Here is a 25,525-nt window from a genome sequence, read left to right as displayed (position 1 = left end):
GCAGGTTTGGGCTTTGGGGAGCTAGAAGGACAGGATGTTAGATACCCAGGAGGTTGAGACAGACGGAGGGTTGAGCAGGGGGTCCACCTCACTGAGCCAGGGGCTGCAGAGCTGGGGAGGTCTGGAAGGACAGGGACACAGGGACAAAGGGGACAACAGGTGAAGGGACAGAGACTCAGGAAAGCATATCATGGGGTGGAAAGCGCTGGAATGGGGGAGTTGGAAAGCCTGGTTCCAGGCCAGCTCCTGACTCACCTCGTGACCTCTGACAGGTCACAGTCACAGGTGGGACACTCTGGGAGGGGGGCCCCTGGGGACCCCTCAGCATAACAGCCTGGCAGAGCCAGGGCACTGGGGGGAGCGGACTACAAAGCATTTACAACAGGGGCCTCAGCCACCCCCAGGGAAGCTCGGGAACTGAGGTGGCCCTTCAGGGACGTCCCCCATCGAGGCAGGGGCCGGCCTTCACACCCCGACCTGGACCTGTCACTGGGCTCCAGCTTGTGCAAGGCAGCTTCCTTCAGCTGAGAGCAGTTCCCAGCAAGGGCGAACCCAGCTGAGAGCCACCCGCACTGGTGGCAGCTGGGGAGCAAGTGCCTGGGTCCACCAGGGGTTCCGGGGGACACACCGCAGCACCCTCTATACCTGCTTTCTCTGACCTCCGGTACACAGGTGTCAGACTAGACAGGGCTCTATCTCAAAAACCTGTGAATCTGCTGTGGTCTCAATGCCTGGGGCCACCCTGTCTGGCCTAGGAGAGGGCAGTGGTGCCAGAGTCATCTCCGACGACTCCGGTGGGGCTTTGAGCCGCGCCCCGACCTCCCCGGGTGGGGCTGGGGGAGCCGAGGGCGCCCCCGCTGCCCGCTGAGTCCCGCCTCCTTCCAGCCGACCTGTTCGACATCCTGCTGCCCATGCTCAACATCTACCAGGAGTTCGTCCGCAACCACCAGTACAGCCTGCAGATCCTGGCGCACTGCAAGCAGAACCGCGACTTCGACAAGCTGCTGAAGCACTACGAGGCCAAGCCCGACTGCGAGGAGAGGACGCTGGAGACCTTCCTCACCTACCCCATGTTCCAGGTGTGCCCGCCCCCTCTGCCAGGGCGCATGCGCGGGAGAGCTGCGGCCGACTGGGGGCCGGGGCGCGGAGTGCCGAGGGCCACGGCCGTGCAAACCCCCGGCGGCCTGGAGAACGAACGGGGTTAGGACCCTCCGCCGACCCTGGCTGGGGGAGGCCGTGCAGGAAGTGAGGGGCAGCTCCTGGTCCTGAGTCCATCTCCAGGTCCTGCCTTCTGCGGGGCAGAACCTCAAGCTCTGGGCTCTCGTCCCAGACAAGACCCCAGAACCTCAAGCTCTGGGCTCTCGTCCCAGACAAGACCCTGGAAGAGCCTCCAAGTTGAGAGAGTCTGGGATCAGAAGTGCAGTGGGTGTCCTTCCTCAGCCCCGCTCGTGGGGGTCCTCGGAGCTGAGAGCCCCCTTCTCTGCCCACCCTGCCCCCCCATCTGTCTACCCTGCTCTGTCTCTCCGTCTCTCTCTTGCTTCATCGCTGTCTCTCTCTCCCTGCCTCTGTCTCTCTGGCCCTCTGGCCCTGTCCCCGCCTCTCCCCACTGCAGATCCCCAGGTACATCCTGACGCTGCACGAGCTCCTGGCCCACACCCCTCACGAGCACGTGGAGCGCAACAGCCTGGACTACGCCAAGTCCAAACTGGAGGAGCTGTCCAGGTGAGCCCCGCGGGGGTCCCAGCCGGTGGGCAGGCCCCGGCTGAGGGTGCCCCCACCCGGGGTTTGCCGAGCCCCAGATGGGAAAAGCTCGTGCTCCGGTTAGGATTCCGAGGTGGGGGCACCCACAGCTTGTCCCACCTGGAAGCCGGGTCCCCAGGAGCAGTCTGAGGGGTTTACAGCTCCGGCCCAGGTGGGCACCCAGTGAGATAGGATGCGGTGTACGCTGTCCCTGGTACAGATGGGGTCCGAGGAAGGGCCCTGGGCACTTAGTGGGCCCATCTCCCAGGTCAGGGATCTGCCCAGGACTCGCAGGCACTCTCTGCCCATTTCCTCGGTTCTCCAGTGTCCATGTGTCAAAACCGGTGGCTTTAGGAGCCCCAGGGGTCCTGGGTGTCGGGCTTTCATGTGCCCCAGGCTCCGTTCAGCAGCAGGCAGTGTCCGTCGGGGGACAGGCCATGGTTGGGCCACCGTCAGAGGCCGCAGCCCCCCCTAGTCAAGGCCCTCCCCTGTCCTCCCTCACTCCCCGAAGCCCAAGGAGTTCCTCGCTGCACGGGCAAGAGCTAAAGGACTGGAGGGAGGCACTGCCACAGCCCAGGCAACAGGGGACACGGCCACACCAGGGGGTGGCCGTGGAGGTGAGGACTCTGGAGTTTTCTGAAGGTGGAACCTCCAAGAGTTTCTGATGGATGAGAGGTGAGGAGAGAGAGAGAAAATGAAAGTCGAGGGTGATTCCAGAGTTTTCTGCCGAGCAGCCAGAAGGATGCATTGCCGTTGTGCAAGATGGAGAAGGCGCCAGAGGGGCAGGTTTGGAGGCGGGCGTCTTCCTCACCGCGTTGGAGTTTTACTTGGGGGTGTGTTGGACCTGAGATGGACAACAGCGGTGGAAATGACAAAAAGGGAGTCGGTGTTTGACTCTGGAGTTCAGGGAGCCAAGATATACCCGATCGTCAGCTCGGAGATGGTATTTAGAGTCACAAGGCTGGTGAGATCACCAAGGGAGTGAGTTTAGGTGGGAATGAGGTATGAACCAAGGGCTGAGCCTGGGGCCTCCACCGGTGCAGGCCAAGAGGTAAGGAGGGGCCTTGTGGTCAGAGATAGGAGGCCAGGAGCTGCAAAGGAGGATGGGTCTGCCCGGTGTGGGGTTCAGCCCTCAGCCCTGCCCGGGGCCCTGCCAGCCATTCAGAGCCCTAAAAGGCTGCCCAAGTCCAACGAGTGGCAGCCGGTGAGGCCACGGCTCCCGGTTGGACAGAGGGAGGACCAGGGCAGGGCACAGGCCCCAGAGCGCAGGATTAGGGAGGAGATGTAATCAGGGCGTGATTGCAGACAAACAAAACCATCAGGGGGCGTAGACCCCAGTTCTCTCATGCCCCAGGGAGCCAGATCCTGCGTACTCTTCCCCAAGCAGAAGACTTGGGACCCCCATGAGGCTGTGAGTTCCTCGACACCGCGGGATGCCCTGTCCCACTGCAGGCAGGTGTGCAGGCAGCACCCCAATCCCCTCACCCCCCACCCCAGGTCCTGGGTGTACAGCCTGCTTTTCTTTTGTCCCCCTGATCACCTGCACCTGGCCCTGAACCCAGCCCGAGCAGCACAGAAAAGGGGTTTCCCATCACGTGACAAGGGCCCTTTCTTCCTCCTGGCGCCCTCCCCTGGGCCCTGAGGAAAACTCCAGCCCTGACAGGAAGCCAACAACCAAGCCCTCCCTGGCAGTGCTCAGAACCCTGCACCCCTCTCCCCTCGGGACTGGCTGTCTCCTACCTCTGGCCTTTGTCCCGCTTTGTCTCCGGAGCCCCTAACTCCTGGGCTCACTGATAACCCAGGTCCTCACTTCCGGTTCCCCCAGGAGCCTCAGGCCCCGGAACTCCGGGCTGCCTTCCTGGAGCCCCGCCCAGCACCCCCAGCTGCGCGTGCAGTGGCGGCCCCTCCAGCACAAATCCCAGCCTGGGGCCACTGACCCTGAGCAGCTGAAGCTTATCCATGTCTAACAGCAAAACTAGTTTTGCTACTTTGGAATCACCCCCTTCTATTTTAGCAAATCTAGCCTCAGCAAAGTCCCCACCCTCATCAAGAGAGAGGGTCCCGATTGCCTTGGACTACTTCCAAACATGAATCCCTATCCATGGAACTGCAGATGCCCTGAAAGGTGCCTCCCTGTCCCATGTCTTTTCCAGAAGAAGGCTAAGGCCTGGGCTTCTGAGAAGAGCATCGCTCGGGCCCGGGTTGGAGGAGGGGCACGTGGGTGGAGAACCGCGGCTCCTGAGGCAGAGACCGCATCTCGATGCCCCAGTCTGATACCCAGAAGAAATAATGAGTCACAGTACACCACTTACGTTTTTTTTACAATACCATTTTTGCAGCCCTGATAATGGCAATGATCACCACCCTTTATTCCAGCCCCTGTCATGTGCCAGGCATGAGGTCAGCCCATGAAATGCATTATTTTCCATCCTCACCCCAACAGTCTACAGATGGGGAAAGTAAGGATTAGAAGGGTTGAGTAATTTGTTCAGCATCGTGTTGATTCCAGTAATCACAGCTCCAGCTCCACCAGTGTCATCTCTCATTGTTGGAGGGTTTAAACTGGATAATGACTGTGAGAGAACTCTGTAAGCCACACACACATTAATCAGCTCTCTTAGTGGTCTTAATTGTGGAATTTCATGCATCAGCAGACAAAGAGGAGGCTTTGTGCTTTCCTTAGAGTAGGTGGGGTACTTTTTCCAGACCCCCTCCAAAAAAAAAAAAAAAAGATTCACTACTTTCCTAAGACTCCTGGAGACCCATCCAGGGTCTTAGCAAAGTTGGCAGTTCACACCTACCTTTTCCCACCAACGCTCTTTAAAACAAAAACAAAAACAAAAACAGTTAAACAGTGCCACCTGCTGGAGAGGAGAGGTGTTGCAGCAGTCAGAACAAGGACAAAAAGTTGAGAATTCATCTGAGAATACAGATGAAGGGGCAAGCTGTGTCCTGCTTACTTCCCGGTCGTGCCAGAGCCTATAGAAGTAAACTGAAGTCAGTCTTCCCCTGAGCCAGCTGGATTGCCAGGTGCTCCGAAAATAAGCCATTCCAGAACCCAAACATTAAGGAAACAACCCTTTAAAGAGTGTGTAGGGGGAAGAAACAGCAAGTACTAATTGCCCCGAGGCAGGAATGAGCTTAGTTTGTACTTTGGATGGAAATAAGGCCAATAGTGGGATGAGGGGCAGGGTAATGAACAAAGGTTGTCCCCTCTACTCCCATCTTCCTCCAGTTCTGCTGTCTCTCTTCCATGTGGTTCAGACTTTTTTTTTTTTTTTTTTTTGCGGTACGCGGGCCTCTCACTGTTGTGGCCTCTCCCGTTGCGGAGCACAGGCTCCGGATGCGCAGGCTCAACGGCCATGGCTCACGGGCCCAGCCGCTCCACGGCATGTGGGATCTTCCCGGACCGGGGCACGAACCGATGTCCCCCTGCATTGGCAGGCGGACCCTCAACCACTGCGCCACCAGGGAAGCCCCAGACTTTTTTATTAAGTTTATTTCAGCTTCACAATCATTATTGGTAATCACGTGCCAATTTTTTAAAAGTTTTTATTTTATTTATTTATTTTTTGGTTGGGTCTTAGCTGCAGCACGCACGTGGGATCTAGTTTCCCAACTAGGGATCGAACCCGGGACCCTCTGCCTTGGGAGCGTGGAGTCTTAACCACTGCGCCACCAGGGAAGTCCCCGGTTCAGCCTTTTTAAAATCAGACAGACCTGCTTCTCAGCCTCCTTGGGCTGTCAGAGCATAAAATGAGATCACGCCTGTAAAGTGCACACACACAGCGGGCACTCAAGAGATGCGCGCTCTCTCCCCTTTCATGACAACAGGTTCCACCTGAGAATCCAGGCTCTCTTCTGAGGTCTAGCCAGAGACACAGCATTCCCTGCACCCTGGGAGGTGAGGGTAGCCTGTCTCTGATTGTTGTTTCCTGTCCCCACAGGATAATGCACGACGAAGTGAGTGAAACAGAGAACATCCGGAAAAACCTGGCCATTGAGCGCATGATCATTGAAGGCTGTGAAATCCTCCTGGACACCAGCCAGACCTTTGTGAGACAAGGTATGGCCCGTGCGCCCCGCCTCTCCCACCCACCACCAGGCTGGCCCCAGCAGCGAGAGGCACGCGGCACTTAGGACGCCACCAGTGGGTTGGACTGCTGCGTGCCAAAACCTGCAAGCGTGATTGCAGAGTATTCCGGGCCTGCGGGGGGAATGCGACAGCTACATGTGCATGTCGGTATCTATAGATATCGATGCTGGTATTATTGGTTTTCACAGTTTCCTTCTCCCCAGATGTAAACATAATTCTTCCCAGATGGTCTTGGTTTGTCTATTGTACATCATAGTAAAACATTGACATGTCCTTTTGGGGAGGGAGTAGGGGGTGGAGGATGAGGACAGATTCCAATTGGCCCCATGAATCACACGCATTTTCAGGGTCCGAGATGGAGCTGGCGTGGGTCAGTCCCTCTGTCCTTTGCTCGGCATCCTGCGCCTCTTGGGGGAGGCCGTGGTCCCAGTGGTCCTGGGTAGGGTTCCCTTCACCCTTGGGCCTCAGCTGACCTTGGGGACAGTTTTGAGGGTCACAGCCCTATTGAGAGGGGCAGGAGAGGCTCTCTGTGGCCCAGGGGACTGACTTCCAACTCGGGGATGTCAGAGCTGCGATGCCTTGAAGGTTCAGATTCCATGTCCTATGGGAAACTCAGCTTGTGCTCGCGTGCCCTAGAGGTGACTCCACCTCGGGATGGACCTCCCGCCTTCCTTCCGTCGAGTTGGGGTTCTCTGACTAGATGAAGAGCTTCCCAGCACCTCCTGCTGGTCTGTGCAGCTGCCTCTGGCCCCCGCTGCCCTTGGCCTGAGTATCCTCAATGTGGAGTTTGTTCTGAGCCCCTGTGTCCTTCCTACAGGCCCACCCTGGGACCTGCTGAGCCCAGAGCCAGCCTAGCCTGACTCCCAGCTCCCCCTGAGCTGTGCTGTGCCCAAGCTGGAGGTGGCCGGAAGAATGACCTATCTTGGGGTCAGCAGTGTCCCCAGAGACCAGAAATCTGCTCCATCACCCTGAGCCAAAGCAGTTCTTCCCCTCCTGAGGGTGGGGAAGATCAGACAGGGGAACCCAGCAAGCCCTTTCTCATTTATTCAGTCGTGCTGCCACCACCAAGGACACCTGCCCTATTCATGCCAGGGCAACTCAGGTCTCCAGGGATGCCCAGAGAATAGACTCTGCCCCGCCCTCCAGAACTGACTGTGCAGGGGAGAGAGAGTCAGGATACAGGAAAGGGTTCTGTGCAGTGATGAACGTGGGCAGGAGGCAGATGGCGGCCCAGAGCAGGGCTGGGGAGAGTCAGGGAGGGCTTCCCGAAGAGGCGGCACTGGGCTCTGCAGCAGAGCGTGCTGTGACCAGTCGGTCATGTCTGCGGTGGCTGCATGTGACAGCAGGTGCCCAGTGGATCTTGTTCATCCCTCTGGGCCAGAGCCAGCTCCCCGCTTGTTCAACCTCCTGCCACCCCCAGACCTCAGCCCAGCCCTGCATTCTCACCTCATGGGCCATGTCCTTTGGGGTTCCTTTGCTTTCCAAGGCTCTGGCCCTGGCTGGGAGGTCAAAGGTCCTGCATGGAGCTTCTCTCGTCATTCTCCCCCAAAACCCCACCACCCGGCCCTGAGGAGGGGCTGGAGGGAGGGTCCAAGGTGCGTGTTTGCTACCAAGAACTAGGATTGCCTTGTCGCACTGCCCTAGCTGCTGGCATCGCAACCCCACCTGCAGCCTCAAAGCCAGGTCAGAGGCGGAGGGTCATTCCGGTGGATGCACTCAGGCTCTCTCTCCTCTATCCGCAGGCTCCCTCATCCAGGTTCCCATGTCTGAAAAGGGCAAGATCACCAGGGGGCGCCTGGGGTCTCTGTCCCTAAAGAAAGAGGGCGAGCGACAGTGCTTCCTGTTTTCTAAGCATCTGATCATCTGTACCAGAGGCTCTGGTGGGAAGCTTCACCTGACCAAGGTAGGGACGGCGGGAGCGAAGCTGCTGGGGCTGGAGGTCAGACACCGCCTTTACCCTAGGGGTCCCGACTGACCCTGACCTCGGGGCCCAGGGTGGACCGGGGTGGCAGAGACGCGTGAGTGTGCACGCATGCGCCCCGGTCTGACTGGCGGCTTGGAATGAGAAGGCCACTGACGGATTTTCTACTGGAGAAATCGTGGGAAATGGGAAAGCGAGCACGAAGACCCCTCAAGGAGCCCCCAGAGTTGGGGGCTGGGGCAGAGGAGCCAGGGGGTCCAGACAAGACCTTCAAAGGCCCGTGTACGTGTATCTAAGGGGCCGGGGAGGATGGTGGCACCTGGCTGAAGGCAGAGCAGCAGCCAGAGCCTTTGTCTCATTTCGAACCAAAAAGAGCTCAGAGGGCTTCCCTGGTGGCGCAGTGCTGGGAGTCCGCCTGCCGATGCAGGGGACACGGGTTTGTGCCCCGGTCCGGGAAGATCCCACATGCCGCAGAGCGGCTGTGCCCGTGAGCCATGGCCGCTGAGCCTGCGCGTCCGGAGCCTGTGCTCCGCAACGGGAGAGGCCCGCGTACCGCAAAAAACAAAACAAAACAAAAAAAAAACAGAGCTCAGACAGCGCCCCCTCTTGACGCCTTTGGGCACTCACTCTGCCAGCACAAGACTCTGCACCCCCGGCAGAATCTCCTGCTCCCCGGCACAGCACACGGCTTATCCCGCTGCTGTGAGCTCACGATCCGGTCCCACCTCTGTCTGCTACATATGTGTGACCCTGGAAACATCCCGTGCCTGTTCACACCTCACTTCCTCATCTGCAAAACAGGGATGACTGTCCTCAGCAGAGGCGTGCACAGATGCAGGCAGGTGCCCGTAAATCTGCTCTGGGAAGTATGAAGCCCTTGCCTCTGTAAGCGACAGTCTCCCCGGCACTGCGTCCATCCCGTGGAAGATCGCTGCTGAAGATTTTAAATCTGAACGCGCTGTGGCCTGGAAAGGGCCAGAAGGTGCCCTTAATTAAGCCAGAGCATCAGGGAAACCATTCTTCCAGACCCTGGATGCCTGGCCCGTAACCTCCTGCAGAGCTAATTGATCAGGCAGTGGCTTCAGGGAATATACTGCTTATGTTAACATGTCAACGCATTAGTTGGTCGGCTGCACAAGAGGCAATTAATTTACAAACACTGAAGACTCCAGTTTCAACCAAATTATGTATCAAGGAAAGCCGTCATTATTTACTAGCTCTGGAGTTTCTCCTGGGAAGATCTCTGTCCAGGCTGGGGGGATGGTTCCCCCAGCAGGTGGGGGTCAGTAGGGGCAGGTTGAACTGGAGACTTCAAGACGGCTTTTTAGTCTGAAAGCACGTGCTTTTATGTTTGTTAGTTTTATCTTATTTGGGTTTGGGGGGTTGTTTATTTGTTTGTTTGAGTTTTCAAAGTCTCTTAGCATATTGGTAAAGAGCATGGAATCTGAGAGCTACTCAAATTCTAGCCCTGCCACTTACCAGTGGGTGACCTCACCAAGCCTCAGTTTACTTACCTGCAAAATGGGAGTGAACGGCTTCCCTGGTGGCACAGTGCTTAAGAATCTGCCTGCCAATGCCGGGGACACGGGTTCGAGCCCTGGTCCGGGAAGATCCCACGTGCCACGGAGCAACTAAGCCCGTGCGCCGCAACAACTGAGCCTGCACTCTAGAGCCCGCGAGCCACAAGTCCTGAGCCCGCATGCCACAACTACTGAAGCCCACGTGTCTAGAGCCTGTGCTCCACAACATGAGAAGCCACCGCAATGAGAAGCCTGCACACTGCAATGAAGAGTAGCCCCCGCTCGCCGCAACTAGAGAAAGCCCGCACGCAGCAACAAAGACCCAACATAGCCAAAAATAAAATAAATAAGATAAATAAATAAATTTTTTTTTTAAAATGGGAGTGAAAATACCTACTTCATGGGAGTGCTATGAGACTTAAGTGAGGAAGTGGGTGCAAAACACATGGCCCCATGCCTGGTACATTACATAGTAAGTGCTCAACAGGTAATAGTCGTTGTCACTCTTAATTATGTAGTATGAACTTGTACTAATAATAATAATAGCAAGCCTTTGCATGATGATTACTATGAGCCAGGCACTAGCCCAAATACATCATGTATATTTAATTCACAGAACAACCCACGGAGGCAGATGACTGTTACTTTCCCTATTGTATAAATAAGGGAACTGAGGCTTCTAGAAACAGCCAGCAAGTGGCAGAGCAGGGATTTGAACCCAGGCAGTCTGGCTCCAGAGTCTGTTCTGAAACCAAAGCTAAAATTCAAACCACTTCTTGTTAAATACTGCCATTGGAAATCGAATGCCTTCAGTCCTCCTAAAAGGGACCTGCTACAACTCCCCAAGATCTAAAACTACCGTAAGAATTTTTTGGGACTTAAAGTAAGAGAAGGTTAGAGCTAGATGGGTTTTGGAGATTACCCAGCCCAGTGACATCAGTGGTCAGGTTAAGGCCCAACAAGGCCTGGGGGGCTCCCCCAGGGCCACCAAAGAACCAAACAAGAAGCAGAATGCAGGATTCGGGGGCCCACTCTTGATACTTTCTCCAGGTCCCCCTCTGCCTTCCAGGTGGCAGCCTGCCCTGCAGACATTTTCATGTATAGATTAGCCACATGGGCAGGTTTCTGTTATTGTCAGTTATTATGTTATTTATCTGTTGCTGTCCCCCAAATGGAGTGCCTTTTTTTTTTTTTGGCCGCACCACATACAGCATGTGGGATCTTAGTTCCCAGACCAGGGATTGAACCCACGCCCCCTGCAGTGGAAGTGTGGAGTCTTAACCAGGGAAGTCCCCTGGAGTGGCTTAAAACAAACATTTGTTGTCTCAAACGGTTTCTGCACGTTAGGAAGTCAGGACAACGTGGCTGGGTGGACATATGTAGCCCAGGGTTTCTTATGAGGTTGCAGTCAAGGTGGCAGCTGGGGCTGCAGTCATCGGAGGCTCGACTGGGGCTGGGATCCTTTTCCAGCGTGGCTCCCACACATGGCTGTTGGCAGGAGGCCTCGTCCCTCATCTGTAGCCCTCTCCTCATGACACGGCAGCTGGCTTCCCTCAGAACGAGTGGTCCAAGAAACAACAAGAGAGCAAGCAGGAGGCTGCAGACCCCAAAGCTGAACACCATCACTGCTGCTTTATTCTCTTAATGAGAAGCAAGTCACTAAGTCCAGTTAACACTCAAGAGGAAGGGAAGTAGCCTTCACCTTTTGAAGGATGGGGTATCAGAGAATTCGTGGACGTGCTTTGCAACCAGCACAGTGGTGGTAACTTTCATTTCTCGCTACAGGATCAAGGGATCTCACACCTAAAAGATGCTCAGACACTCAAGGCTAAGAGGCGTTTTTCCAGACATTCCTAATAATTAAAAGCCAGCCACTGACCTTGAGCTGGGAACAGGCCCATGAGGCTCTTTCCAGACTCTGCCACTTACCTACCAGGTGACCTTGGGCAAGACGTTTAACTCCCTGATTTCATTTCTTCATCTGTAAAATCGGAATAATACCTGAGACAGGTCTGTAAATTGGTCCTGTTTCCCTGTTGGTAACATGCAGGGTTTAGCCTAGAATGAGGGAGTTCAAACTTCAGACTTAGGGCTACCAGGTGATGCCTCAGAGCCGCTGTAGGGCAAGAAAAGGCCGTGCAAGCCAGGTTCTAACCCCTCCACCCCCAGCCCGACCTTGGCCCTCCTTTGGGGAAGGCGTCTCTGAGCAATCCCATTTGAGCCACTTCCCTGGGCTTCCTATATGGAGATAAAGTTCTTCAACTTGAAAACCAAAATGCCCACTTGGCATGTAATGTCCACACACATATGTGCGTCTATGTGGGTGCTCACTCCTCACCCCGATATTCTGGAACTCCGAAACTAGCACCTCTCTCGCTTTGATTCAAGGTGGTCCCTGCTCTTTTTCAGAATGGAGTCATATCCCTCATTGACTGCACTTTATTGGAGGAGCCAGAAAGCACGGAGGAAGAAGGTAAGTGTGCAAGTCACGTGCAAGCCTGCGTGTGCTCACACAGATGCACACACACTCACCCTGAAAGGTTGGACCCGGGCATTGGTTTTTTTTCTTGGGAGAAAGGGAGGATGCTGGACCCGGAGAGGCTGGTCCTGGGTCTTTAGAGAAGGAGCTCTCTGGCCCTGCAGGTGACAGCCTCCTCCCCCTTCCTGGTTCCTTCCAAGCTCCTTGGGTCCCTGGACTCGGTGCCATTGGGTTTGGGGGTCACACTTCTCAGCGAGCACCCCTCCTTCACGCATCAATGTGCTACACGCACAGTGCCTCACTGGGCCACGAGGAAGAGGCCGGGGAGGCACCGGGCCTGTCTCTGTCCTCCAGTGGAAACGGGTGGGGTGTGCAGGGACACACGTGCCACCACCAGAGGGAGTGCAGGGGAACGGTCCCCCGCAGTGGTGTTGGAGTGACCAGGACGGGAGGCAAGACTTGGGGAGAAGGGAGCATGTGAGTGGGGCCCCAGCAAACCAGAAGGGGCTGGGCGGGGAGCTGGGGGAAGGTGGTGCCCAGGTGCTCAGAAAGCCGCTGTGTAGGGGTGTCCATGGCATTTCTCTCCCCAGGGAATCAGAATTGGGGGATGGGCTTATTATTTTAGGTGAAGGGGTAGGGTCACTACTGTCTCTTGATTGGACCAAAGTTGGTCCTCGTCTCCCTCCTTCACTGGCCCCCCAGCAAGGCTCTGGAGGCCCTCCCCTGGGGGTGCACCAGCTGGACTCTCCGTCTTTGCCTTTCCCCAAGGTGGGGCTCCTCGAAGCAGGGCTGTGTCTGAAGGACCCCAGATCCCAGTCCCGGCATGGCTTGGGCTCGGGCTCAGGGTTTGCTGGGGGCGTAGTCCACATACACACACACACACACACACACACACACACACACGTGCACACGCGCGTGCCCTGGTCAGCCGCAGCGGGAGCTGGGCTCTGCACCCTTCGTGACCCGCCACTGGGGACGGAGCCAAGCGCCCCCCACCTGCCCCACCAAGGCAAAAATACATGTGCAGCAATTTACCTGGAGCTCTTACCAGCATGATCTTCAGTCTTGGCCATAGCTGGTCCCGATTCAAGTGGAACTGTCAGTCCCCAAAGCCCTTTTCCCCCCAGGGCCAGGAAAGGGAGAGAGGCGTGGCCCCATGCATCCCCCACTCAACACACAGACACCCCACTTATGAGGAGCCACCGTCATCCCATCCTCGAGTCACCACACGGAGCGGGCTCTCCAGTGCCCTCACATTCTCACGTGTCAGCACTGGAAGGGTCGGGGACCTCAGAGCCGTCACGCCCCACTCTGCTTGTACAGGAGGACGTCTGAAGCCCAGAGCGGGAAGGGTATCACCCCAAGGTCACACAGCCAGCAAGCAGAGACCAGAGCTGTAGCAGGCCTTCCACAACATTCCACCCCATTCAGGGGACCCCTGATGAATGTGGCCGTGTTGCAAGGAATCTCTGAACTGTGATCTTAGTCTTTCCAAATAAAGAGTTCAAGGAATCCTTCGGGTTAAGAGCAGTAATAAAAATACCTAGAATTTACTTTGGCTTTGGGGAGCTCTCAACTGAGCTAAATGTCCAGCTGGGTCCATAAAAGCTTAGGATCTAAAGTTCTCCTCCTGGCCCCTGTATCACCTTGGCGTGGCTGGAGGGCCCAGCTGTGAGGCCAGTTCTAGACCTTGCTTAGCCGCTGCCCGGCTGGGGGTCTTATAAACTCCTCCCTGGAGACCTCAGCTCCCCGTTGGCCTAATGAGGGTAGAGCCGACTGGTGATTCCGAAAGGCTCTTCCAATGCGGCATCGGAGCTGTCCCTGTGTGGTTGTAAGCTACTCTGCGCTCTAGGTCTTAGTTTCTCCATCTTTGAAGTGGGGATTCCTCACCTTAAGAAAAAAAAAAGATGTTCTGAAACTAGCAAGTGGCCTGGTGCCCTACTGCTGCCTTCACCAGTGGGGCGAGGCAGGTATCGTGCAGTCGTTTTCCCACTCAGAAAGGCCCACACTCATTCGGCTAACTCCGTGTTTTGCACCTGGAAGCCAAAGGATCCGGCCAAGACATAGACCACTTGGATTTTAAGATCGGGGTGGAACCAAAGGATTCCCCGCCCTTCACAGTCATCCTCGTGGCCTCATCCAGACAGGAGAAGGCGGCGTGGACCAGTGACATCAGCCAGGTGAGTAGCATCACTTGTCCTTGAAAGCAGGTGGTCCCTTCATGCCTAAGCTGGTGGGGGGCGGGAGGCAGCTACAGGGTTCTAATGGAAAAGACGTGAGTATCTCTGCCAACCAAGGCTGAGCCCAGCTAGCTGTCCAGCTCGCAGAGTCCCCTGGGCCCCCCGTAGAGTGTGGTCTGGGAGCCCCTTGCATCTGGATCATCCCTAGGGCAGTTTTTAAAACTCCAGATTCCTGGGCTCCCCTCTGGTCCCCTGCAGATTTACTACATCCAAGTCTCTGGCACGAGGCCTGGGAACCTACGTTTCGGCACACGCCCCAGGCCATTGGTACCACAGAAAAGTCTGAGCACCGTGACCCAAAGGTGCTGGATGTAGCAGAGCCAGGAGAGAAAGCAAAGGGCCCGCAAAGCCCGGAGTCCGCTCTGCAGGAGGGAAGGTTTGCCTGCACCAGCAAACCTTTGTCACCCCACTGGGAGAGTCACAGGAAGCACAGACCTCCCAGAGACCAGAGAGCAGACCCAGAGGGCTGCAGTCACTTGCAGGACCAGGGCAGAGGTCTGAGTCTGGAAAGAGGCTGTCGGCAGCACCGGGCTGCTGGCCCAGGACAGGCCTCTCCTTGGGCCCAGCCGGGGCCTGCAATGGGTCAGCCCAGCCCCGTCCCAGGAGCACAGGAACCTCTCCAGACCGCCTGCCCTCTGCACAGTGGAGGAGAGTATTAGGAGAGCAGCTGATGGTGGGAGGAAGGGGGCAGCGAGGCTGGAGATGTCCCCCTTTCGGGGGAGGGGGCCTGGGAGCTGTGTTTATGGAGAACTGGGGGGCAGAGCCTTTACTGTATTTCAGGGCAGTCCCCCCACTCACTCCCTGCCCCTCATTTTTAGGCCTCACACCTGGGCTGCCCTGCCTGCCCAGCGCGCCGCCCCGCAGTGTGGCAGGGTGAGGACAACTAGTAGCAGACGTCTGCTCTTTCTCAGTCTTGCCCTCCCAGCTTCCAACAACCAGCCTGAGGGCTTCCCTGGTGGCGCAGTGGTTGGGAGTCCGCCTGCCGATGCGGGGAACGCGGGTTCGTGCCCCGGTTCCTGGGGGATCCCACATGCCGTGGAGCAGCTGTGCCCGTGAGCCATGGCCGCTGAGCCTGCGCGTCCGAAGCCTGTGCTCTGCAACGGGAGGGGCCGCAACAGTGAGAGGCCCGCGTACCGCAAAAAAAAAAAAACAAAACAACCAGCGTGCCCCGGAGAAAACTGAAAAACTGGAAGGCTCGAGCATGGCCTTTTCTAGTCCTCAGGGAGCCATCAGAGGCTCAGGGCTGCTCGCCTGGAGGGTACCCCCCGGGCCTGTGTCCTCTTGAGGGCTGCATTGCTGATACCACCAGGCGTCAGGGCCCCCCAGGCCCACTGATGCCTCCAGGCAGCTCTGATCGGTGGCCAGGCGAACCAGAGCTAAAGAGAGTCTCAGAGTGTGCAGGTGGAGAAAGTGGGCTGGGAAGGGCCACTGACACAAGCCTTCCTCTGGGGCCCGCGAAAAACTAGGGGTCCTGGCCCTGACCCACTGTGCCCGCCTCTCTGCTCTCACTTCCCGGTGACCTTGGCCCCTACCCGCACGTACGTATCCTCAAAACCAGAAGATACTGTGATGTGACCCTGCAGAGTACCCCATAGCCCGGGCCAAGGAGAGACCCTCTCTTGGCAGAAATGTGAGAGCTTGGGGCAGGGGGCAATGAGAAGGAAAAAGTGATGTATCTCTGTGTCTTTTTTGTTTGGGTGCGTACTGTTTATTCAAAGAAAGATTTGGATTTTGAATTTTTTTCAGAGGCTGAGTAAAATGTACAATCTCCTCCCTTAGTGCTGGCAGCCTTGCCACCCCCAGGCAGGATTTTTACTATGGAAAACCGTCTGTGGCTTCAGGATGTGGGCACTGTGGTGAGCAGAGGACGGGGGGGCAGGACGGCACCCGCTGAGCCGGCCTCCCAGGACAGAGGCCCCAGGGCACTGTGGATCTGATCTTGTCCTCGCTGCTGGACCTCAGAGGTCAGCCACAGAGTGGCCAGGGTCAGACACTTCCATTTTTGCAAACAGCCCGAGGAGGTAGGAATGATTATCCCCATTTTGCAGGTAGGGAAACTAAGGCCCAGGGAAGTCGAGTACATCCCCAAAAGGTCACCGAGCTGGGGACTTGACTTCCCATCAGAACCCGAGGGATGCTGTGCGTTGACCCTGCCCTTGCCTGGACGACGCCCTCTGACCTTGCATCAGGCCGGGACCTGCGAAGCCTCGCTCGGCAGAACCGCCGCTGGGCCTGGGTCTCGGAACGGAGACGGAGGCTCTGACCCGGGGGTCCTCTCTCTGATTCCAGTGTGTGGATAACATCCGGTGCAATGGCCTCATGATGAACGCATTTGAGGAAAATTCCAAGGTCACTGTGCCGCAGATGATCAAGTAAGTGCCCTGAGCCCCCTCTTGTCCGGGCTGAGCTCCAGAGACCGAGGCCCACACAGTGACCACAAGGGGCTTGGAAGATGCCGGGGTTCATCTCTGGGGTGTGTTAGGTGTTTGATTTCAGTTAACTTCCATTTGGTTGATGGCTTTGGTTTAGTTTTTGTAATTGTTTGTCTTGAAAATGTGGATTTTCGTATTAAACTGTTTAAAGTAGAACATCAGGAATGACATTTCATGCACTCTGTTTTTTTTAATAACCATTTTTCTTTTGTTTGGGCAATGCCAGGGAGGAAGGGCGAGGGGGCTGCCATCCTGCTGAGCTCAGCTCTCTGAGCCCCTCCGGGCAGCGCAGCCTCCTGGCCTGCACCAGCCCTGCTTCTCCTCCAGCATCTGCTCGCCTGACCCCCTCACGGTGCCCCCCAGGTGGCCCACTGGTTCCCTGGCCTCCATCTGAACCGCTGAATTCCCAGCTGCTCTGCCCACCTGGCATACGCCAGGACCCAGCTAACCGACCCCAGGCGTGTTGTCCTGCCCAAAGCAAACCTTGGGGACCCACTGCCTCTTTGCTACTTGAAGTGCACACTCGGGGGAACTGCAGGCCGTTATGTAGTGAGGGTGTGAAAGGTCCCACCCACCCCGTTTCGACAGCAGGCCTGATGAAGCGAGCACGCCAGCAGCTAGGAGCTAGCCCAGGCAGGGTCGTGTACGCCAGAGCTTTCAAGCATCCGGCTGAGTTTATGAGGAGTAGCCCCACCCCACCCCATGGCTACATTGTTTAACAGCCGAAGGTGCTCGAGCCCAGAAGGAAGGTCTGGACTTGAAGGCATGAGCCCTGGCCCACAGCTTCTGCTCTGTGTATGACTATGGACAAGTCACTTAACATGTCTGAGCTCGGGTCTCTCACCTGTTAGTGGGAGATGATAACACCCACCAGCCTACCTCCTGGATTTGTTTCAACGATGAATTTAAAAAACCACATGTAGAATGATGGTTAAATGTATAGTGGGTACCTACTTACCTTCTGCAAAGAGTGCGTATTGAGGCAGTAAAAGTGAGCAGATGAAACCAAAATAAACTCACCTGTGAAAGAAAAAATAACAGCATTTTAAACTATGATGGTGATAAAGGGAATGGAATATCCAGGTCAAAGTGACAACTCCAAGGACCTGTCGGCTCCCAGACTTAAGCGTGGCCACCTTGGCAGGAGTAGCCCATGGGCAGCGTCCCACTGCGAGGGCACCAGGGAGCAGAGATGAGCAGACGTGGCCTCCGTCCTCAGGGAGTTCTCCATTTAGTGAGAGAAAGAGACACATAGAACTCGTAAAACGCTAGCGGGTACTACAGAATAGAATTTGTATGACGCTACGAACAAGGGTTCAGAGAATGAGTGACTCGTTCACCTGGCACAGCTGGGGAAGACTTTCCCAAGAAGAGGACATCAGAACTGACCTCAAAGGATAAGTTAGGGTTTGCTAAATGGAGGAGCGGGAAGGGCATCCTGGGAAGAGGGAACAGCATGTGCAAAGACGCAGAGGCAGCGAAGCACATGGTGTGTTTGGGGAACGATAAAACGTTCCATGGGGCTGCAGGGTTGGGAGAGTGGTATGTCCTGTGGGAAATAACCTTAATGCAATTGTGGCCTCCAAGTTCACTACCAGATAAACTCTCCCAGAGGTCTTGGAACAGAAAGACTCGCAGACCCAATTAAGATGCTTAACCACACAGTCCAGTGAATCAATTTTAAACACTTAGTGAGAAACTAGGGGAAAGAGAAGGGATAGTAGGTTAGTGCCTGTTACACGTAGTTGCATGAGCTAGTTACACCGTGGCCATTGTCCAGCCTCTCTCCCTGCCCCATCTACCTTCCTTGCTGGTGGAGCAGCTACAAGGACCAGAGTTGAAGCTTGATCAGTGGATCCAAGGGCACACGTTTGCTCTGTCTGAGAAGTCGGGCCAAGTATGTCTGGCCACAGTGGCAGCTCACCAGTTAGACTGAAGAAGAGCTACAGGTTTATCTATAGTTCTGGGACAGAGGGTAGAGGGTCAGAATGGATGTCGCCAGTGGGTGGCTGACTTAAGACATGAATATTGAGTGTACGCTATGCCTCATGAATATCAAGTGTAGCTTGAATATTTAGTGCACGCTTGGTCCTTCCACCCCTCCTGTTTACATTTGGCACATGAATGCTTTACTTAGTGTATATATATGCCTGCCATGGCTCACAAGCTGTTTGCTCCTTCGTCTGTCCTCCTTTTTTGTTTCTCTTATTTTTTATAGCACAACTGTATTTTCTTAAACAATACAGCGGGCTGAAGAGGTGGGCAGGAGTCAGATCATAGTAACGTGACAGGTGAGGAGTTGGGTTTTCTTCTGTAGGTGTTAGCGTTGCACCCAAGGCGGTGACGGGCGCCCCCTGGTGGCCAGGGATAGAGTGGCAACAGAGAGCCTGCCTGGAAAAAGGCATCAGTGGTATAGCTGGAGGGTCCGTGGCTGGGGGGACATTCCCTAGATGTGTTCCCCGTAAGCCTCTGAGTTTCTGGCATGGTTCCCATTTCAGATACCCCACCCTGTTGTCAGACTGAATTAAGAGCGTCCTGATTTTTGGTTTGCAATACAAAGAAACATTTAGTCCCATGCACCCTGAGTATGCCTGCTACCCTCCCGACACACTGCATCCTGGCCCTCTGGTGGGTAGATGCTAGTGGCAGCGTTTGAGAGGAAGGTCCCAGAGAATGAAGGTCATCAACCACCAGCAGCCCAAAGATCCAAGAAGTCTCATTCCGTCTGCCCTGGGTCCTGAGGCTCTGCCCCAACATGTGACCTCAAGGACAGTTAGACCCAAGGCGGGGCACTCCCCCTGCAGAAGGAAGAAGAGGGAAGCTCTTTCCAATCAAGCCCAGGCCTCTCGATGCCTGGGAGACAGGAATGCCACTTGGAGTTTCATCAAGAAGTATTGGGGGGCTTCCCTGGAGGTCCAGTGGTTAAGACTTTGCCTTCCAGTGCAGCAGATATGGGTTCGATCCCTGGTCAGGGAGCTAAGATCCCACATGCCTCGCAGCCAAAAAACCAAAACGTAAAACAGAAGCAATATTTTAACAAATTTTAATAAAGACTTTAAAAATGGTCCACGTCAAAAAAAAAAAATCTCAAAAAAAAAAAAGTATTGGGAGAGCAAAGAGAGAGGCAGGGCTGAATTTACAGTCAAAAGATGCTTGTGTTGTGAGGGACCGAAAACCCCTTCTAGCAGGGCTGGTAAATATCTAACACACGAGCCAGCCATTTGGATCAGAATCCGGAATCCGTGGCAGACATTACTAATGGGTCACGGCAGTCTTTAAGGCTGAGCCTGTAATGGTCAACACAGCCCCAGGCAGGTACTCCCAGTCTGGCAGAACTGGTATCCAGGATAAAAGCTGTTTTTATCACTGCTTTATTGTGCCGTCCCATTTTACAGATAGGGCAACTAAAGTCCAGAATAGGTTTACGTAACATCGGAGTTGCCAGAGGCACCATCACCAACAATGATTGTGAGGCTTGCGACAGAGAAGAAGGGGGCAAGGGAGGTTGATAGAAAAGGGAGGACTTGGGACTTCCCTGGTGGTCCAGTGGTTAAGACTCCCCACTCCCAATGCAAGGGGGCTCGGGTTCGATCCCCGGTCGGAAAACTAAGATCCCGCATGCTACATGGTACTGAAAAAAACAACAAAAAAACAAAAACAATAAATAAATAAATAAAATAAAAATAAATCTTTTAAAAAAATTCCATTAACCCTTGGAAAAAAAAGAAAAGGGAGGGCTTTTCTCACTTTCTCTACCCCCCTCCAGCGGCAGAAGGAGCCCAAAAAGAAGGTGCTAGAAGCAAACCCTTGCCAGAGGGGTCCAATAATCACCACTGAGGATGTCAGGTCTAGGCTGGACGCTTCGGGATCCATGGTGTGTGAGGAGTTGCACTGTCCTTCTAGAAGGTGCAGTCCCATGGTGGGGACCTGGCTTGAGTTAAGGGAGTCCTTTCACCCAAGGGCCGAGGGCAGCTCTCCAGGGATGGTGCCACTGCGTCCTTCCCATCTGCAAGTACTTTCTCCTGCCCACTGTCTTTCAGTTTTGCTTCTCTGCAACTTTTCTTCTTCCTTTAGAGGTTTGTAGTCAACTGGCTGGATCCCTGTCTGTCTATTCCATGCCGCTTACATTTTCTCTCCTCACCTGAACCTCTCCACCTTCTCTGCATTCTGGGAAAATTTCTCAAGTTGGCTTCTTGTGTCACTCATTTGATTTTCTGAGTCTCTCATCTGCTGTTACTTGCATTCATGTCCTCTGATTCAACACTCTTGTCTTTCGTTTCCAAGAAACCTTTCCGATCTCAGATGATTTCCTCTTCCTGGTTGCTGCTTGCGGTTCGGTCAATGCAATATATATTCTCCTGAATCTTGGTGAACAATAAAACAGGTGTTTTCTGAAATGTTCTGTGTCTTGCAGCAAAGCTACCTTAGAAGGAGTCATTCCTGTTTCTTCAGGATTGTCTCTTTTCAAACTGAAAGAAGAGAGACCTGTGGATGTTCAGACCCAGCTCAGCCCTCAGGTCCTCAGCCCACTATGGTCTGGTTGACCACCAGACGCCTGTCCTCACGTGTTGGCAGCCTGAGAGGAATGGGACTTGCTGCCACCAGGTCCAATTTAGAAGGTCCCAGAAAAGGACTTGGATTGCTCTGGCTTGGGTTATACCCTCACCCGATGCAAAAATCACTTTGGCCAGAGATGAAGGACTTTGATAGATCTGATCCAGGATGACTGCTCAGCCCTGAGGGTTTCCCTTTTAGTCCAGCTGATGTGACGCAGGCTATGTTAATTGACCTAATACTTTAAGAAGCAGCCGAGGTGAGGTCAAGGAGGAGATGACCTCCCTCTACAAAGACTGAGAAGGTTGAATAAACTGCTAAGGATTCCGCCCTGCCTTGGCACAGGGGCCGCAGGTGTAGCTCTTCATAACTAAGGGAGGAGAGACGCCAGCAGATTGCTGGCAGCAGGAGCCACTAGTAACAAAAATGTGTAAGACTTTTAGACTTAGAAAAAAAATTAGACCTTTGGGGATTGAATTAAGCTATTCATCATATCTGCTGACACTTGCTCATGTAGGTTTTAATTTTGGATTGTGAGCTCATTTTCAGTGGGGGGTTTATCTTTGAATGTCTTGTAGAGCCTGGTTGACAGATGCTCTTCCTGAAAGGTCTTGCATTTTTTCCACCAGTTGCCCCAGGAGCATTACATCCTGTGACTACACTAATACTCTTTGGGCTTCCCAGACCACAAAGATAGTAGGTATTTGTCTCCCAAAACCACTGGAAGGGCAAATAATACACTCTCAAGGGAGCTTGACACCCTCCCCATGCTTCCCCCCTCACAGCCTGGGCTAAAACAGAAAACTTGCAATCTTCCTTTCCTGGTGGGTAGATTTTTCTAGGCCCCCTTTCACTGAGCCTATAACCCTTCAAGGGTCCCAGCTTTCCATGGGGGTCTCACTCCAACTCCCTCCACCCGCAGGCCCAGGTCTGGTCTACTCTGTTGAAACCAAGGCACTTGGTTTCCAAGAGCAACAGATGCCCTAAAGGCAGCTAAAGCATCAACCGGTTTCCAAATGTCTCTTCAGTTTTGGCCCCTGGAAATGTCCCGTATATTTTTTGCCCCTAGTTGTTTTTTTTTTTATTGAGATATAATTCATATAACATAAAACTCACCATTTGAAAGTGTACAATTCAGTGGATTTTACTCTATTCACTGTGTTGTGCAACCATCACCACTGTCTAATTCCAGAATATTTCCATCACCCCAAAAAGAAACCCCATGCGTATTAGCAGCCACTTCCAGTTCCCCCCTATTTCTACCCCCTGGCACCCACCACTCTACTTTCTGTGTCTATAGATTTGGCTCTTCCGGATATTTCATGTAAATGAAATCCTACAATGTGTGGACTTTTGTGACTAGGTTCTTTCACCTAGCATGTTCTCAGGAGTCATCCATGTTGTAGCATATATCAGTATTTCATCCCTTTTTATGGCTGAATATTATTCCATTGTATGGGTAGATCACATTCTGTTTATCCTTTCATCAGTTCATAGACATTTGGGTTGTTTCCACTTTGGGGCAATTATGAATAACGCTGCTCTGAATATGTGTGTCCATGCTTTTGTGTGAACGGACTTTCTTCATAGCTTGTGAACATGGCAGCACATTATTTTTAAGTTTGTTATATTTCATCCAGCATTTCTAAGAGTTTTATAATGTCAGGTCTTCAGGTATTACTGGGAAAAAGAAGTTGCAGCCCATTTTTCCTCAACGTCAGCCTTCCAAAGCTTTCCTTGTTCCCGTCACAAGCCACCCCGTCCTTCATCCGTCCCTCCATCCTTGGCTGTTGGTGCGCTGGGGAGACAGTGATGGGTGTGCCGTGGTCCAGCCCTCGGGGAGCTCGCAGCCCGGTCGGGGAGACAGCCACGGACTCAGACACCTTCAGACCCAAGTGCCTTCTCGGTCCCTCCTCCCTCCTCAGGTCCGACGCCTCCTTATATTGTGATGACGTGGACATTCGCTTCAGCAAAACCATGAACTCCTGCAAAGTGCTGCAGATCCGGTATGCCAGCGTGGAGCGGCTGTTGGAGAGGCTGACGGACCTGCGCTTCCTGAGCATCGACTTCCTCAACACCTTCCTGCACTCCTATCGCGTCTTCACCACCGCCGTCGTGGTCCTGGACAAGCTCATCACCATCTATAGGAAACCCATCAGTGCCATCCCCGCCAGGTGGGCAGGCCTCCTCTTCCCGGGCCGACCCGCACAGCTTCTGGGCTCAGGAGGGAGACCAAGCTCGGCAGCGGGCTGGAACCTGAGCTGGGGGGATGAGGCCCCCCCCCCGCCCCGGGAACCAAGCCCGCCCTTTGCAAAGAGGTCGGGGAGGGCTGACCTGCCTGACGCTGCTTCTCGAACCCAGCTTTCTCCATCTCCCACCCCGGGCTCCTGGGGTGGGGTAGAGTTTGGGGGGCATCGTCTCCTCCACAGGACAGGGTTTCCCCACCTTCCCCATTTAAGAAAGGAAAAAAAGAGGAGGGGCGGAGTCAAGGGAAGAAGGGAGGGAGAGAAAGAGACAGTGAGAGAATCTTATCCCCTCTCTGCTTCGACCACGTCCTGCTCTGGAGAAGAGTCACTTTTTGCACACTTGGGGTGGTTTTCCACCTGTGGAGGGCTGGCCACCTGAGCCTTGGCTTCAAGGCCATCTTTTCCATCTGTGTTGTCACAGCTCAGCCCTGTGGGGGGGCCACCTGGGACCAGAAAGGTCAAGAGGCTTGCCCCAGGGCTCCTGGAAGTCTGTGGCAAAGTGGGGACTTGAACCCAGGGCCCTGGTCTCGTTGAGCCCACACGGCCACCCCTGTCTGAGTCTGGGTGACAGGCAGGGTGGAGGTGCCCCCCTTGCATTCCTTTCCCACCTGTCCTCCTCACATCCCAGCTTTAACCAGCCTTCAGCTGCCCACCCCCAGCCCGGCCAAGCTTTGAGGGGCCTGGTGGGGTCACTGTGAACCCAGGGTCCCTGCCAGGTTAGAATTCTAAGGGCAGGCACATCCCACACGGCAGGGTCAGGCGCTAGACTGGCCGAGACCCGGGGCCAGCCCAAAGAGCCAGCCTCAGAACTTCAACATTTACCAGTCCAACTGCTGGGAACCCAGCTTAGTGAACAAAGACCTTTACCCCCATCTCGCCAGATGATTACCCAGCCAAGGGTAGTACCAGCGAGGCACCACGGGGGCAGGTCAAACCCAGCAAGACCCTACCCGCAGCCCAGTTTGAGATGGGTGAGGAAGGTAGCTTTCAATTCTCACCCAGCAGAGGGGAAAGTGAGGCACAGAGGAATGAAGGACCTGTCTGAGGCTACCCAGCAGTTGGTCAAGTTCAGGGACCCTGATCAACCTCACTGCTCCAGGAGGGGCCTGCCAGGAAAGGAGGAACGCCAACTGGTGCTTTCCTTTTCTGCCTGAACCTCCGCCTTGGATGTCCCTAAGTCCTCCCCCACCCCCCACCCACCCCCGCGGGTGAGACTGCGGCTGGGGCCTCGGCTCTACAACACCAACTCCCAGGGCCGCCTGGGGGCCCGGCTGGTCCCAAATGGGAGCCCAGGTTACAAGGAGGGGGCAGGGAGGCCTGCAGACTAACCATTCCCCCGCCCGCCCCACGCCTCTGCTGCCCGCAGGCCAGCTGCCCAGAGTACACCTCCGTCCCCTCCCCCAGCCCCTCCGTGTCCCCCTCCCCCCCAGTGCTGCAGTTCACCTGCTGAACCTCAGCAGCTGGCTTCCCAGGGCTCTGAGAGAGCAGGAAAAACTGCCCCATCCAGGATGGAGTCACGCCTGAAAAGCAATCGAGGTCATTCCTGAGGGATCCAGCAGGTCACCCGCCCCGCCCCCCCCCACCGCCGGAACCCGGGAACCCCCTGGGATTCCACCCAGCAGGCAGAGCCTGTAGTGGGAAGAGGCAGGTTCAGCCGTACGCCTTGACCAAACCCCTTCACCTCTCTGAGCCTGTTTCCTGTCTGTGAAATGGGAACACCAGCACCTTCCCCCTGGGGCAGCCGTGAGGATTCAGAGATGAGGTCTGTCCCATGCTGAATACATTCCATGCACACGAGCTGCTGTTTGTGTTATCATGTGTGTATCACCTGTTCCCAACCCGGCCCTGAGCTGTGGGCCCTGCCTGCAGGCGGTAGGAGCGTGGCCAGGGCTGCTGGGAGCCTCCCGCCCCCCAAGTTTACACCTGAGGCTGACCAAGCGCCCAGGTGGGCTGGAAAGGACACTGGGTTTAGCGTCAGGAGGCATCAAATGAGTCATTTCCCATCTCTGAGTCTCAGCTTCATCCATAAACTCTCTGGACCTGGGTGAGGAGGACGTCAGAGGTGCTGGTGACACCGAGCCCGTGCGGGGGACAGAGAGAGGTTTCTCAGAAGCCTGCAGGTCAGGAAGACCCGCAGCGTCACGGGTCAGCTGCTGCTGCTGGCCAGAGGGACACAAAGAGGGAGCATCAGGCAGGCCTACCGCGCCACCACAGTCCCTGCCCGCCTCCCGGAACAGGACACTTGGGCCTATAGACACCTGGCCACAGCCCATTGAACTACCCGGCCCCTTTGGCGT

At 55.1% G+C, this 25,525-nt stretch overlaps 1 protein-coding gene across 1 annotated transcript in view; it reads left to right on the top strand.

Moving 5' to 3' along the window:
* Positions 1-25,525, top strand: part of RASGRF1 (Ras protein specific guanine nucleotide releasing factor 1) — a 103,833-nt gene that overhangs the window by 44,891 nt on the left and 33,417 nt on the right. Inside the window, exons 7-14 of the mRNA XM_060170828.1 lie at positions 886-1,079; positions 1,613-1,722; positions 5,688-5,806; positions 7,579-7,739; positions 11,687-11,750; positions 13,800-13,936; positions 16,286-16,368; positions 22,908-23,156. Coding sequence (XP_060026811.1) covers positions 886-1,079; positions 1,613-1,722; positions 5,688-5,806; positions 7,579-7,739; positions 11,687-11,750; positions 13,800-13,936; positions 16,286-16,368; positions 22,908-23,156 — 1,117 coding nt within the window. The remainder of the gene's footprint in view (positions 1-885; positions 1,080-1,612; positions 1,723-5,687; positions 5,807-7,578; positions 7,740-11,686; positions 11,751-13,799; positions 13,937-16,285; positions 16,369-22,907; positions 23,157-25,525) is intronic.

This window comes from Lagenorhynchus albirostris, chromosome 1 (assembly GCF_949774975.1).
Source record: "Lagenorhynchus albirostris chromosome 1, mLagAlb1.1, whole genome shotgun sequence".
In the NCBI taxonomy this organism is placed as follows: domain Eukaryota; kingdom Metazoa; phylum Chordata; class Mammalia; order Artiodactyla; family Delphinidae; genus Lagenorhynchus; species Lagenorhynchus albirostris.
Note: the sequence above shows the minus strand (reverse complement) of the source record. Positions and strands in the feature narration are given on the sequence as shown.